At 39.5% G+C, this 15,066-nt stretch overlaps 1 protein-coding gene across 5 annotated transcripts in view; it reads left to right on the top strand.

Annotated features, from left to right (window-relative positions):
- The window catches only part of GAPVD1 (GTPase activating protein and VPS9 domains 1), a 70,888-nt gene that overhangs the window by 46,468 nt on the left and 9,354 nt on the right, over positions 1-15,066 (top strand). For 2 of the 5 annotated variants that reach the window (XM_029919429.1, XM_029919428.1), the window contains exons 11-19: positions 1,001-1,141; positions 2,219-2,353; positions 2,825-2,944; positions 6,352-6,429; positions 6,581-6,951; positions 7,915-8,002; positions 9,001-9,081; positions 12,610-12,732; positions 14,539-14,668. In XM_029919429.1, the coding sequence (XP_029775289.1) occupies positions 1,001-1,141; positions 2,219-2,353; positions 2,825-2,944; positions 6,352-6,429; positions 6,581-6,951; positions 7,915-8,002; positions 9,001-9,081; positions 12,610-12,732; positions 14,539-14,668 (1,267 nt within the window). Of the gene's footprint in view, positions 1-1,000; positions 1,142-2,218; positions 2,354-2,824; positions 2,945-6,351; positions 6,430-6,580; positions 6,952-7,914; positions 8,003-9,000; positions 9,082-12,609; positions 12,733-14,538; positions 14,669-15,066 lie in introns of those variants that run through there. The other 3 variants (XM_029919431.1, XM_029919430.1, XM_029919432.1) reach the window with 2 other exon arrangements.

The following is a 15,066-nucleotide window of genomic DNA, read 5'->3' as shown; positions in this document are numbered from 1 at the left end:
TCATAAGCACCATCTTCATTTTCTCTATAAATCATGGGATCTTTCAGGCAAATACAAGAGAGTGACGAACTCTGTGCACACGTCACTCATTCTCAACTGTTCCACAGACACAGGTGGCTGGTTTTGTTCCATCTCTTCTCTCACCCACTCCCCTTTTATCCGCTCCCCACCCCAGCCCCATTCTCTTTAGGCAAGTACCAGACATTATTTTATTTGTAATTATTTCACGACGTATCTTTAAAAATGTAACTTTTACCAGTAACCTTTTGCCAAAAGTTTTTTGAGGTGCTGAAGTAGAATTGTTCTTTTATTAGGCATAGTCAGAAGTAGTGGGGCATTCTGAACTTGACTTTTTAAAAATACAGGTGTATTATAAGGTTTAATCCTTTCTATTGATATTTTTAAGTGGTGTAAATAGACTTCTTAATTGGTTTTGCATTTCTTTGATTCAGGTGCCAAAGTAGTATTTTTCCTGGCAGTAAGCTCTATTTGAGCAATAAGCTGTATTTACAGTTGAGTGAGTGCTCTGGAAGATGTGTATTTTCCTGCAAATATATTTTATTGCTCCGAATATGTGACTAATGTGCCAGGAGAAAATATATTTGCCCAGTATGCCTTTCTGTAGTTAAGTGTCTCTGTCTGAGCAGCTTTAATCCCTGTTAGGATTATACATTTTAGATATTTAGGGACACATGTAAATTTTGCTAAAAAACCAAGATGAGAGCTAGCTGAAATGACTTGATGTAATGATGTGTGTTTTCTCTATGGAGGGTCCAAGGTGAACAGGAGGAAACTGAGGAAAAGGAGCGTGTGCCTTTGTGGCCAAAGTGGGAAATTTGTGATTTTAGTGGTGTTATTGATTGAAAACACACTTACCTTGGCTTCCTTCTTGTGGGTAGAATAGAGATTATGTGTTGGTTTAGTATTTGACCCTTTTCCATGATCACTGCTCTTTCCATCAGGATCTTTGTTAACCCTTTGCTCCCCACTGGTTATACAGGTGCAGCAGCAGAGAACATGTTAGGCAGTTTACTGTGCCTGCCAGGTCCAGGGTCAGTGCTTCTTGACCCATGCACTGGTTCTACCATATCAGAGACAACAAGTGAAGCTTGGAGTGTAGAGGTATTGCCAAGTGACTCAGGTTAGTATGCCGTAATTGTTTGCTTTTTGATGTGCACAGAAGTTTTAAATGTTAGGTGTCTTAATTTCTCTATTATGTACATTTTGTCAGGCGTGAGGCAATTACATTGGTAAGAATGTCAAATGGACAATTGGGTTCAGCCATTTTCTGCCCATCCAGAAAGGAATGCAGTGTTAGATGACACAGGCACACATGGCACGTGCTTTTTGACTCTGTGTTTAGTTATTTGTAAGCATTTGTTAGCAACTCACCAGGGCTTTGTGTGGGACACTGAGTTTACTATCTCCCACTAACGCATCTCAAAATAGGAACAGCAGTACAGTTTGGACCCTGATCGGTTGGATGTCTGGTAAGCATGCCTAGATTTATGCTGGGGAGAACTGGACTCTTTAAAAGATATCTAGTGTATTTTTGAAATGTACTGAGACTCTGGAGTCCTGAGAATTATTTTGTGCAGGATTATCATAAATGCATGTAAAGTGTTTCATACTTTCTCTTTTCTTATGTATTGCATTTCTACTTTTCTGATTATGAAGATAAATCTTTGCTTTCAGTTAAATGTCAGCTACCAAAATGCAGACTTAAGTAACTGTATGTCTGAATTACATTCTTTGTGATCTGCTTGGCTCAAGAATAATTAAGTATTTTGGAGATGTGTCTTATAATATTAATGCATTCAGACATGCTACCCTTTACATAAGGATTGATAGTAGGATTAGCTTACTATCTATTGAGCATCCGTAGGAGTTATTTTTTAGAAAATGTTTGGTTTAATGCTAAGCTATTCTGTATTTTCTTGTTGAGTTTACTTGTTAACCAACAGCATACTTTATGAGATTAGTGATCCACAGGCGGAGTTTTCACCTTTGCACGACAGACTGGCTTATATTGGGAAGAAAATCACAACCTCAACTTCTTTAACACTCGATCCGATCAGCTGTGCTAACTGGCCCAGACTGAGAAATCTGTTTACAATGATTTCATTCATGCGCTGGTAGCTTTCCTCATCTGGGTCACAAGCTGAATTTGTGGCATACTAACAGAATCACTAATGGGCACCTCGTGTCTTCTACTTAGAGGCCCCAGATCTAAAGCAGGAGGAGCGTCTGCAAGAACTGGAGAGCTGTTCTGGACTGGGCAGCACCTCTGATGATACGGATGTCAGGGAGGTCAGTTCCCGCCCCAGCACACCAGGCCTCAGTGTTGTGTCGGGTATGTCTGTCTTGTTTTAAGGAATAAGGATTGCAAGGTGTGTTCCCACCTCCCCACTTATAAAATTGATAACAGAGAGAGATGTTTTACTTAAGACCGGAGGGATTTCCAGTTAACAAAATTGTTTCTGTGCGCCCTTAAATCTAGGAGAACTTAATGTGTGGCTCTATAGAGCCTGTCGAACTAATTGGCAAACAGTCTGTGTGTGTTCTCTCTCTAATTCTATCTGTTCCTGGTGGCCTCTGCTACTGTATTCAGATACCACATGATACTTGTGATTATGTTGTACAAATCAAGGTAAACTTATTTAGGCAGTAGTCCAATATAAAGAGTATGATACCAATGTCTCACACGTGTAGAACTGGGACACAAAAATTTTGAGAATATTTACATTTCTCCAAACTTCATATACTTTTTGTGTGGTTATTTTATTCTTCTTGTTTTTAATTTTTTACTTTATTTATTTTAAAGGCATAAGTGCAACCTCCGAGGATATTCCCAATAAGATTGAAGACCTGAGATCTGAGTGCAGCTCTGATTTTGGGGGTAAAGATTCTGTCACTAGTCCAGACATGGATGAAGTAACTCATGGTAAGAAGGAGAAATGAGAGTGACCTAAAAACAATCCCGTTCTTGGGTGGCACTGGCAGTCTTCCGTGTCTGCTGGTGGTGGTACTGGTTGTTCTAGCATGATTGGCAGTCTGGATAGAAGGCCTTGAAAATTCAAAAGTAAATGTGGTCAGTTACTCCACTTTAGGAAAGAGTCGTAAGGAAGCAGTTCTTTGTATGCAGAAAGTCTTGTGCTGCTACTAGCTTTCACACCGGTGTCCTCCATAACATTCACACCGGTGTTCTCCATAACATTCACACCAGTGTTCTCCATAACGTTTATACTGGTGTTCTCCTTGACATTAATTTGGCAGAAAAGAAGAAGCAACCTGAGAATTGGAAACTAGTTTTGCTACATGCATTTTGATGCAACCACTCAGAATTTATGCAACTGGATTTTAAATCCTCTAAAGCATGTGAAATAACTTGAAACTCTAGAAATACTAGAACATAATACCTCTTGGAAAATTTATCCTAGAGAATTTCACATAGAAGATATTGAAACATTAAAAAACTGATCATAGAGAAAGCACTTTAAAATGCTAGCAGCAGTTTTATGTACCAAGTACTGGGTTTTTAGATTCTTTTTCTTTTTTATAAAAAATATTTTTGTTTGTTTTAAACTAAGGTTTTTGATCCTCAACACTATTGGCATTTTGGGCCAGATAACTCTTTTGTTATGCAAACCCATTCTGTGCATTATAGGATGTATAGTGGCATCTCTGGCCTCTAGCAGGAGCACAGCATCCCTCTTCTTCCACTGTGGTCATGACAGTCAAAACTGCCTCCAGATGGCACCAAATGATCCCTTGGGGCACAGAGTAGCCCGATTTGAGAACCACTGTTCTAAATGGGCAGTTTTGAGAGTATAGTCTCCGTGGACCACAAAGGGCACTTAAGACCTTTTGGGGGTTGTGGGGTATGAGGTCAAAACTGTTATCAAAATAGTTGACATTGACACTGACGGTGCATAAGTAGACATGGGTAAATTTGCTGGGGCCTTAGCATGAAGCAGAGCAGTGATACAAACTGTGTTAGCGGTCACCGTATACTCTCACAGTTATAAAAAGAAAGCTTAGAGTGTCTTTCATGAAGCAGTAAAAATTATTTAATTGCATTTCAACCCTGAGTACACATCTGAGGAAATAGGAAATACCCCTAACACGTTTCTGCTGTATTCTGAAAGTGTCTCAAGGTAAAGCACTTGTACGGTTATCGGAGCTGTGAGCTTAACTAGCTGTTTCTTTTCTTGTTTGCTCTTCATGAAACACCACTTTTACTTGAAAGAATGACAAACTGTAGTGATTCATATTTGGGTGTTTGGCAGGCATTTCTTGAAAACTAACAGAGTGATCCTGTTACTTCAGGGAAGACAACTGACGGAGTGGTCTTGTTGCCAATGATAAAATTCAGGCTTTCATATAAAAATTAGAATTTTGGAAAACTTGTATCCACCTCCATGACCTGGACAGCTTTCTGATATGTAAAGACATTTCTGGGGAGATTGGTGATATTATTGAGTGTGTGATTTTTTTGATATTATATATTGAAATGTGTCAATATGTGGAAGATCTGCATGTCTAATTGAACCAATATTTTCTAGTTGATCAATACATGACGTTACAAAAATCATTTAAAGTGCAAGAGAGACCAATTAATTTTAATGTAACAGACTACAAAAAGTTCATTGATTTGGTGTCACATTCCAAATTGTAGCCAACCTTTAAAATACTACTATTTCTCAAGATTTGGTAGTCCAAATCAGTTCACAGTTAACCAAGAATGTCCACAGTTATCTGAAAAGGCTGTTATGTTAAAATATCTTCCCTTTTCCAGCTACATATCTGTGTGAGGTCAGCTTTATATCCTTCAACCAAAATATGTATTGTAACAGGTTGAAAGCAGAGCATGCGAGAATCCAGAGGTGTTCTGTTAAGCCACATGTTAAAGGAATTTATAAAAATGTAAAACAGTGTTGTCAGTTGCAATTTATGATATGGTAACTATCAGTAGGTACAACCAAGATAAATACACTCTGAGGGGCAATAGTTTTCAAGAATGTAAGAGTGCCGTAACAACGACAAAAAAAGAATGTAAAAGTGTCTTAAGACCAAAATTTTAGAACTGATTTTCTTAGCTGCCTTTTATAACAATACACCATTTTTATAATTTTAATAAAGTAAGGTAAATATAAAACATAGAACAAAAGAAGAATCAAAAGGCATAAAATCCAAGTACTAGCATTCATCATTATGAAAGAGCTCAGACTCAAAAAGTTTAGACTAATAGTTTCTTGTATATATTTAAAGATTTTAGCCTTTCCATACTTAGCTGTTTAAATATTTTCTGATTTTGGCTGTGTGGACATATGCTTAGGGGAGTCATATTTACTCTGTAGCTGAAGATACTTCCAAGTTTGTTTTGTGGTGTAGTGTAGTATTATTCATTTTTGTTATGAGTTCTTTTATAAATTATCATTTGCTGAGAGCAATATTAGAATTTCAAATTTTACAACTTTTTATTTACTCCTTCTAGGTAATATTGCCATATTTTTATAGGTAGAAGGCAGGGGAGGCTCAGGGCAGTTGTGACATTCTGAAGATTTTGTGTGATTTACATTTTTGGCTCTATTCTTTGCATTAAATGTAATCCAGTTTGGCCATTACAAGTAATCAACATGTGGATGCTAGATCACTTAAATGTCACTAAAATCCCATGTAGGTAGATAAAAACATACCATGAATTTGAATTCATCAGAATATATTTATTAGATTCTTTTTTTCTTTTTTAAAAATGTTCACTTTGAAAGATAGCGTGCATGAGCAGGGTAGAGGCACAGAGAGGCGGAGAGAGAGAGAATAGCAAGCCAGCTTGGTGCCGTCAGCTCAGAGCCCAGCACAGGGCTCAGTCTCCCAAACTGCAGGTCCAGGCCCAGAGTTGACATCAAGAACCAGATACTTCACCACCTGAGCCACTCAGGTGCCCTGTCTTCCTTTTCTTTTCTTTTTTTAATGTTTGTTTGTTTGTTTGTTTGTTTGTTTTGAGAGCAAGAAAAGAGAGAGGACCAAACAAGCAAGGGAGGGGAAGAGAGAGAGAGAGAGAGAATCCCAGGCAGGTTCCTCCGTCAGGACAGAGCCCAAAGTGGGGCTCAGACTCATGAACCATGAGATCATGACCTCATGGTTTGATGGATAAGTTGGATGCTTAACTGACCAAGCCACTCAGGCACTCCACATTGTTTTTCTTTTTCTTTTTTTTCTGTTATGCCCCTCAAGTTTTATTGATCAGAAAAGGAAAACTGTGAGAATGCTAGAACCTTTTTCACTGTGTAGAAACTTTGCTGAGTGATGAGTTCTGATTTGGTCTTACAGTTTGTCTGTTTGTTTTAGGTGCCCACCAGCTGACCTCTCCTCCTTCTCAGTCAGAGTCTCTACTTGCCATGTTTGATCCACTGTCTTCACATGAAGGTAAACTAGTCAGATGAGCTTTTTGACTCTTACCCTGGGCAGGAGAACAGAGCCCAAATCCTTTGTTAATGCTTTTTTTTTTTTTTTTTTTGATATTATAATGCCTAGTTAGTTCTGTCTCAGTTGCAAAGGTTTTTTTCCTCTGTTCTAGGGGCTTCTGCTGTGGTAAGGCCAAAGGTTCACTATGCCAGGCCATCGCATCCACCACCGGATCCCCCAATCCTGGAAGGAGCTGTGGGAGGAAATGAGGCCAGGTTGCCAAACTTTGGTTCCCATGTTTTAACCCCAGCTGAGATGGAGGCATTCAGGCAAAGGCATTCGTACCCGGAGAGATTAGTGCGCAGCAGGAGCTCCGATATAGTCTCGTCTGTCCGGCGACCTATGAGTGACCCCAGCTGGAACCGACGTCCAGGGAACGAAGAGAGAGAGCTCCCTCCAGCCGCAGCCATTGGTGCTACTTCTTTGGTGGCTGCACCTCATTCATCATCTTCATCCCCGAGTAAGGACTCCTCAAGAGGAGAGGTATGGGATCCAGGCCATATCAAAGAATTTTGCTGATTGTGGTCAGCTTTCTGTTTGCCTGCTGGTTTTGGTATCTGAAATTAACATGGTATATATAAATTTATAGACAACAGTCATGATGAAGGGTGATCTGTTCATCTGGTGTATCCACAGCTGTGGTCCATGGAAACCTGTACTCTTCTGTTTCTGTAGTAATGTATTTTGCATTTTTATGACACTTTTAACTTCTGCAAGAATTTTTTTTATCTAATTTCATTTAAACATTACAGTTTCCTTCTGACATGAGAAAGTAAATGATTTGTCTAAAGTCACATGATAGGCCGGCAAAGGAAATACAGTCTCTGCTCTTGGACATGTGTTCTTAAGAACTCATTATAATTATAATTGGTGATTGAAACATGAATTTTGAAGTTGGTGGGATCTGGGTTTGAGTCCCAGCCATGCCATAGGCAGACTGTATAACTTTGGGGACGATGGGGAGATAACCTTTTTTTAGCCCCTTATTTCTCATCCGTAAAAACAGCCTAATAGTAGTATTTATCTCCTAAGGCGATTGTGAGGTTTAAATGAGACAATATATATCCTTATACTCAGTATTTGTCACACAGTACATACTCAGTTTTATTATTACTACTGCTGCTGTCATCTCTGCTACCCCTCTCGACTTTATTTGCATTGCACTCCTTCCATAAATATTTATTGAGTGCCTACTGTATGCTAGACTCTGTATTAAGGTTTCGGTTTATTAACAGTAATGAGATAGTGCCTGCCCTCAAGCAGATCATAGTCTGGTGCTTCAGCGGTGTCTTCCTTGTGTCAGAAGTTGCCTGTACAGCAATAAGAACAGTTTGCTTTTAAGACAAACAAGAGTGGTTTTTGTATTTCACAGAGAAACTGAAATCCTTTTCATAGTAATTTATCCTGCTGTCCAACTCCAAATAAAGCATCAAACTTTTTCTACAGACTGAAGAACGCAAAGATAGCGATGATGAGAAATCAGACAGGAACAGACCTTGGTGGAGAAAACGTTTTGTTTCTGCCATGCCTAAAGGTAATTTTATAAAATATTAGAATTATATTAGCAACAAGAAGTAAAGCCCCCCAATCTCTTCCAGAGAACCAATATGTCAACTCCTCTGTGAGGCTTGCTGGGCCTACGTTTCTAACTGTTTTGAGGGCATAGAAAATGGTTTCACTCAGGTAAATGCTAAGGCAGACCTTTAGAAATGATAGTTCTTGTTCTTTGCATGAAGTGGTAGTGGTTTTATGCATGGAGGTCAGGCAGGTGACGGTTGTTTAAATATACATTGTTGGATTTAAAGGTAGGACTTTTGACATATGTCTTGCTAATAATTATTACAGGAAAAAGGGATGCTATTGGTAATTTAACATTGAAACTTCACCCTTTACCTTCCTGGAATAACTTAAGCTTTTTATGTTTTTGTTTGTTGAGAATGTTTATATTCTAAATAATAGTGAGTGTTTATTTTGGAAGTCAGTTGTATAAAATTGTTTTATTTGCTTTTTTTTTTTTTTTTTTTTGTGAATAGCCTGGCATTGTACCAGTAGATATTGAGAGTTGAGTTGGCAAAAGCATCTCTTGCTGCAAAGAGAGATCATCCAGGAGTAAAGCTAGGGACTTCTAAAGGCCTCTTCTCGGCACTGTGGCGCTCAGGAGCTGAGGAACACTGCTTTCACGCCGCACTCAAGCCCACTTGATGAGGAGAGAATGAGATTCAGCTCTGAGTGTGTTGTTTTTGAGCAGAGGCTAAGAGGCAGTGGTTTTGATTTAGTCCCAATAGATTTGAATTAAACCATTCTTCCTGTGGCAGATGACCCCAAAGCAGATTCTGCAAGCTTCTGTAAGAACCGTCAATGCTGTCTTAAGAACAATTACCAGTTGACACTTGGGATTTCTTAGCTTTTAAACTTTTCATCTTCCTTTCACTTAGAACTGTTGGCACACCAGTTAATGCTCCAGAATGACTGCTGTCTTCCGGGTAGTGCAGTATGTTATATGTCACACTACTGACTTTATTTAATTTCCAGCTCCTATACCATTTAGAAAGAAAGAAAAACAAGAAAAAGACAAAGATGATCTGGGGCCTGACAGATTCTCAACACTCACAGGTTTGTAGACCATGGACTTCCTGGCTCCTTCATTCCCAGAGCACATATTTCATAACACTTTTTCTTGGGTGCCATGAGCGTTGCCTTCTTAGAAGAGTGTGTCTGTGTGTGTACCGTGGGGAGTCTGTTCTTCGTAGCTCTGTGGGATCCGGTTGGTGGCCACAGGGAATCTCAGTGTGCTCTTCCTGCAGACCGCCACCACCATCATCATCCTCATTATCATAACTTCTGTTTAAGATGAGGCCCCGATCCCGGGCCTCTAGGCGCCCTCTGCAACTAGACATAGCCGTGGGATGATGACACACAGTGCCTGTTAGGGAAGTGTGGTGATAGTTATAGTGCGATGCATGCCACGTCTTTGGAACATTGATTGTATAATTTTCTCTAACGTTGATCAGAGAATTCTAAATTTATTTCCATCTGTAGTTCTTGATTGTTCAGGATCATAGTGAAATTCTGCTTTACCTAATCATTTCCTTTTTGTGTGATAAAATGTTCAAACAATATCATAAGTTTACAAACTTTGCCGATTTTTTACAGCTTGGATCCTTTTAACATTGCTATCTGGCCCAAGGAAAATACACCTAGGGGTTGGGTTCTTATTTTATTCAGCATTTGTATTTTTGCAGCTTTCTGTTAGGCACATTATGAATGAACACCCTAAAAGGAGTGAGTTTGAGAAGTAGTGTTAATGTCCCAACCTTGAGTCTGATAGCTTTGTACTGTTTCCAATGACTGTAGAGCATCTAGAGGGAAATTAATTTCTCATCTCTTTTTTTCTTACCTTAATTTTCAATTATATTATCCCACTAAGTTAAAATAAAGATTTTTTACTAAAAAATGGTATAGGTTTCCAAAGAACATCCTCCTCAGAGAGCTCAGCATAGTACAGGTAGAATCCCATTTTAATGCGTGTTATTCTAATATCTGGTTCCCTGTGGTTGGATGTATTTCCATGGGCTAGCACACTGTCTGGTCTGGTGACTTCCTGGAATGAAGGGTTTTGGAGCGTAGGAGCTGGGCTTCCAGGCCATGGCTCTGTATGAAAGCCACCAAGCCTCTCTTATGCAGTCAGCAAATGCTTGTTGAACATCTGACTCGTGCCAGGCACTGTGCTAAGTATTGTAGTTGCTAAGTCAAATCACATGTCGCCCTGTTCTTCAGGGACTTACAGTCTGCTTGAGAAGAATTGGAAACACTCATGTTTCCTGACCGTGTTCCTGGTGTTTATGGAGGAAATCTCATATTTCTAAAATGTGTAATAATTGGAGAAGTTATAAATTATTTTTTACTTGCGTCTTTGGGCAAACATATTTCTCGGTTCTTGGTGCCTAATCTAGAAGCTAAGTAGGATAAGTTTTATTTCTGTCAGATAGCTTTCTCTGTATTTGATTCAAGCAATTTAGATTCCTTACGCATGTAGAAATATTTCGACCCAGTCCCAATTAATTACCTGTTGAAAATTATCACTAAATCAATTTTTAAATGTTATGAAAGGAAATTTCTTAACAGTCTGTCTATAATCCAGTCACCCTATCCTTTTTCCCCCCCGTCTTCTTTCCCAGTCTTTCCATATTTGCACGTGGCTTTTTTCATAACTGAATCAGAGTATGTGTGTACCTTTGTACTCTTCTTTTTACCAAATGTGATTTCATAAATCGTCTCCAGTTTCTAATGACATGGTTGGTTTTTAATAATTTGTATTGACTCACAGGTAGTCTGTCATATCATTTTATGGCAGTGTTCTCTTGCCTTTGAATACTTAAATGGTATCCTGTTTTTTACTGTGAAAATAATGCTCACAGCTTCATATATACAGCATTTTGGGTTTGCTTTTATTATTTTCCTGGAATAAAATTCTTTTCTTTTTTAATTATTAATGTTTATTTGTTTGAGAGAAAGAGCCAGAGAGGGACAGAGAGGGAGAGAATCGCAAGCAGGCTCTGCACTGCCTGCACAGAGCCCAGTGTGGGTCTTGATCCCATGAACTGTGAGATCATGACCTGAGCCGAGGTCGAGAGTCAGATGTTTAACCTACTGAGCCACCCAGGTACCCCTTCCTGGGATAAAATTCTTAAGAATGGCATAGAAATAAAGGTTATAACTGATGTTATGGCTTTCCCTTTGGTTAGCCAAACTTTATTGTCCCTTTTTCCAGAACCCTCAATGGCACTCAAAACCAATAGCAAAAAGGTACTCCCCTCCCAAAAAAAGATTTTGTAATGATAAGTGTTTTATCAGTGTACATTTTGAAGAAGACCAGATTTTATTAGGACTCTTTCCTCATGAATTCAAATACCATTACAGCGGAAAGATGCAATTACTTTGGAAATCCTCTTTGTCTATAGTTTACTGCAATTATATAACAGAGACATGGATACTAAATTTTATTTTATTTAGAAACAGAAGAACCCATGAGCATATACTACTTAACCTTTCTACACCTGATTTCCTCCTCTAGAGAATGAAGGTGATTAAAGTGCCTCCCTGTAGGGTTGTTGTGATGATTGAGATTGTTTGTATAAGGTGCTTAGCACAGTTTCTGGCATGCAGTAAGTGCTCAAGAAATGTTAGCTGCTATTATTATTAGCTGCTATTAGACACACATATATATAATCTAGTGGTTTTTTTATGTGTTATTAGAGTCCTTGAAAAATGGGATTCTACCAGAATGTGGACATTTGTGTTTACCTGCTCGATCTAGACCTATCTCAGGAGTTTGCATTTCAGTATCAAACTTTTATTTTGTCCCGTAGATCTGTAGCAGCTCTTTGCTTTGATGACTGTTAATTCATGACTCTGCCATCTAGGCTCCAGAAATACATTTTGATTTGCTGATTTTGCTGACAGGATAATGGTCCTGAAAGTAAACAGTGCTACATCTGTGATTGTGATCAGCTTTTTCTCCATATACCTTGGGTACAATTCCAGCACTCTCCAGCAGTGGCTAGATTCACAAAAGTGCTCTCTTCCAGCAGCTTCACTGTCCTTGGTGAGATGTAGTGAGACAGAATATTAATATCTAAAGTTTTGAAATGTGTAGAGAGAGAAAGTCATACAGCAAGAATGGAGGAAGACACTTTTTATTATTTAAAAGGGATTAATTCTAAATTTGATTTTTTTTAACCCTTCAGCATGGAGATGTCTGAATAAATGAATCTGCCTATAAAAATGCCTTGTTGGAAGCTCTGTTAGCATGCATTGCTAATAACAGTGACTTGAGTGTAAGCACTTTAGAAACCCATCATCCATTTAGTCTGCACTGAATTTCCTAACACTGTCATGCAGAATTTTGGTGATGATGAGGAAGTGGAGCTAATCCTCCCAATTGCGTGCTTTGGCAAGGCTCCCAGGCCTAGAAATGGGGTGAGCAGGCAGCTGCATGGTGCCTCTTAACATTGAGATATGTGCTCTTTTAAAGTCTCACCTCCTAATCCGTCTTTGGGATTATGCTACTGGTGTCGTACTAACATCAGAGTTGGTGGCAAACCAAGGGGAGCTAATTCTCTCACTATCCTTTCCCTGCAGATGACCCCAGCCCCAGACTCAGTGCGCAAGCTCAGGTCGCTGAGGATATTCTGGACAAATACAGGAATGCCATTAAACGAACCAGCCCCAGTGAAGGAGCAATGGCAAACTATGAAAGCACAGGTGATAATCATGATAAAGACTTGACTATAGCTAACACTGAACAGTGCAGGGGATTGGGGGTGGGAAAGGGGGTAGGGGCACCAACTTCTTGCATTGTTAAACATTTATAAGTGACTTTTGACTCCCCCAAAACTTACCTACTAATAGCTACTGTTGACTGGAAACCATAACAATAACAAATAGTTACCACATACTTTTATGTTGCATGTATAATATACTGTATTCTTATAGTAAAGTAAGCTAGAGAAGACAGGGTTGTTAAAATCATTGTTAAGGGGGCCGCCTGGGTGGCTCATTCGGTCAAGCCTCCGACTTCGGCTCAGGTCAGATCTCATGTTCATGGGTTCGAGCCCCGCGTCAGGCTCTGTGCTGACAGCTAGCTCAGAGCCTGGAGCCTGCTTCCGGTTCTGTGTCTCCTCTCTCTACCCCTCCCCCTCTCATGCTCTGTCTCTCTCTGTATCAAAAATAAATAAAACATAAAAAAAAAATTTAAAAAATCATTGTTAAGGAAATACAATCACAGGACTGTATACATTTATTGAAAAAAATCCATGTAGGGGTGCCTGGCTAGCTCAGTTGGAAGAGGCTGTGACTCTTGATTTTGGGGTTGTGAGTTTGAGTCCCACATTGGGTGTAGAGAGTGCTTAAAAAATAAAATCTTGGGGAAAAAAAACTAAAGAGAAATCCATGTATATGTGGACCCATGCGTTTCAAACCTGTGTTGTTCAAGGGTCAACTGAACTAACTTTAGTATCACAGTGAAAAAAGGGGTCTGAATAAAAAGTAGCTTTTTAACAGCTACTTTGAATAGGGATCAGAAAAATATGGTATAATCCCCACGATGAAGTAAGAGGAAAGAAAAGTATATAAAAGCGTAACTTGTATGCACGTATGTTTATGCTTGTATATGCAGAGTGTCTCTGGAAGAATCTCTGACAAACCTGTAATGGGAGTTGGCTCGGGGGGAATTCATAGGGAGCAGAATGGGGAGCCGGAGTAGAGAACTTCCCATATTTATTAATCTGAAAAGTTTCAAATAACAGAAGAGTTGAAAGAATAGTATAGTGAAGGTCCATAGTTCCTCTGCCTTTATCAGGTGTTAACATTTTGCCACCTTCTCTCTGTGTATTTTTTCTTTTTTTCCTGAACCATTTGAAACCGTCTCCTAATAAACATATTTGCCCTACATAAGCACAGTATCTTTAATATAGTAATGAATTTGTATTCCTTTTGATTTTATATATGAGCATATTCTCTAAATTGGTTAATTAGAAACATAAAAACAGCTGTGGGAACCACAGATCTGTCCTGGCTGCATTTTCAGATTTGTCCCAGCTCATTCTTGGGCCGTGGGAAGGGCGCTCAGGTCTCCCGGCTTCCTTACTAGGGCGCGTGGTTCACCTCAGCCGCCAGCTCGCCCAGGGCTTTACAGCAAGGCACTCTTTAATTGGGTGAGACCCCATGTCTGTAAAATAAGAGGGTTTTATGTAGAATGATTTTGAGGCCCCTCTTAGTTCTGTGGTTCAGTGACTCTGATGAGAGCATTATCTGTTAAGTCACAGACTTTTGTTGTTTTGGATTAAGAGTGATACAGGAAGTAAAAATCATTGTCTTCTCAGCAACTCCTCTCTTGATCTATCGTCATTGTTCTCAGCTTGTTTAAGTGAAATGTTTTTCCTTCTTTCTTGAAGCTCTCTGGCTGTAGAGCACAGTGCTAATTTATTGTTGACCTGCTCTGAACACCTACTATTGCTAGACTCCCAGGTTAACCTGCTTGTCCTCTCTGGGGGCGGCTTTGTTGTGTAGAGGTCATAGGTGATGGTGAGAGTGCACAGGATTCTCCTCGTGAGGAAACACTGCAGAACATGTCAGCTGATGACCTCCCGGACTCCGCAAGCCAAGCGGCCCACCCTCAGGACTCTGCTTTCTCATACAGGTATTTCTCGGACAGGATTTCAGGTTCATGGGTTTGGACTTTCCATCAGCACTACAGTAACTGCAAGTCACAGGGTTCATTGAGCCACCTAGGAAATGTATAAAGCAGGGGTGTCTGGGTGGCTCATTTGGTTGAGCATCTGAATCTTGATTACACCTCAGGTCGTGATCCCAGGGCTGTGGGATTGAGCCCCACATCGGGCTCTGCACTGAGTGTGGAGCCTACTTAAGATTATCCTCCGTTTGTGCTTGCTCTGTCTTTAAAAAAAAAAAAAAGTATAAAGCAGAGAAAATGAATGAAATGCGGTTCCCTGAGAAAACTTTGCTTCACTTTAAATGCCATACATCAAAGGCTTTAATTCAGGGGTGAAAAAACAACCACCTGGTGTGCTCACAGGG

Source organism: Suricata suricatta, chromosome 13 (genome assembly GCF_006229205.1).
Source record: "Suricata suricatta isolate VVHF042 chromosome 13, meerkat_22Aug2017_6uvM2_HiC, whole genome shotgun sequence".
NCBI lineage: Eukaryota > Metazoa > Chordata > Mammalia > Carnivora > Herpestidae > Suricata > Suricata suricatta.
The sequence above is the reverse complement of the archived record's forward strand: the minus strand, read 5'-3'. Positions and strand labels throughout refer to the sequence as shown.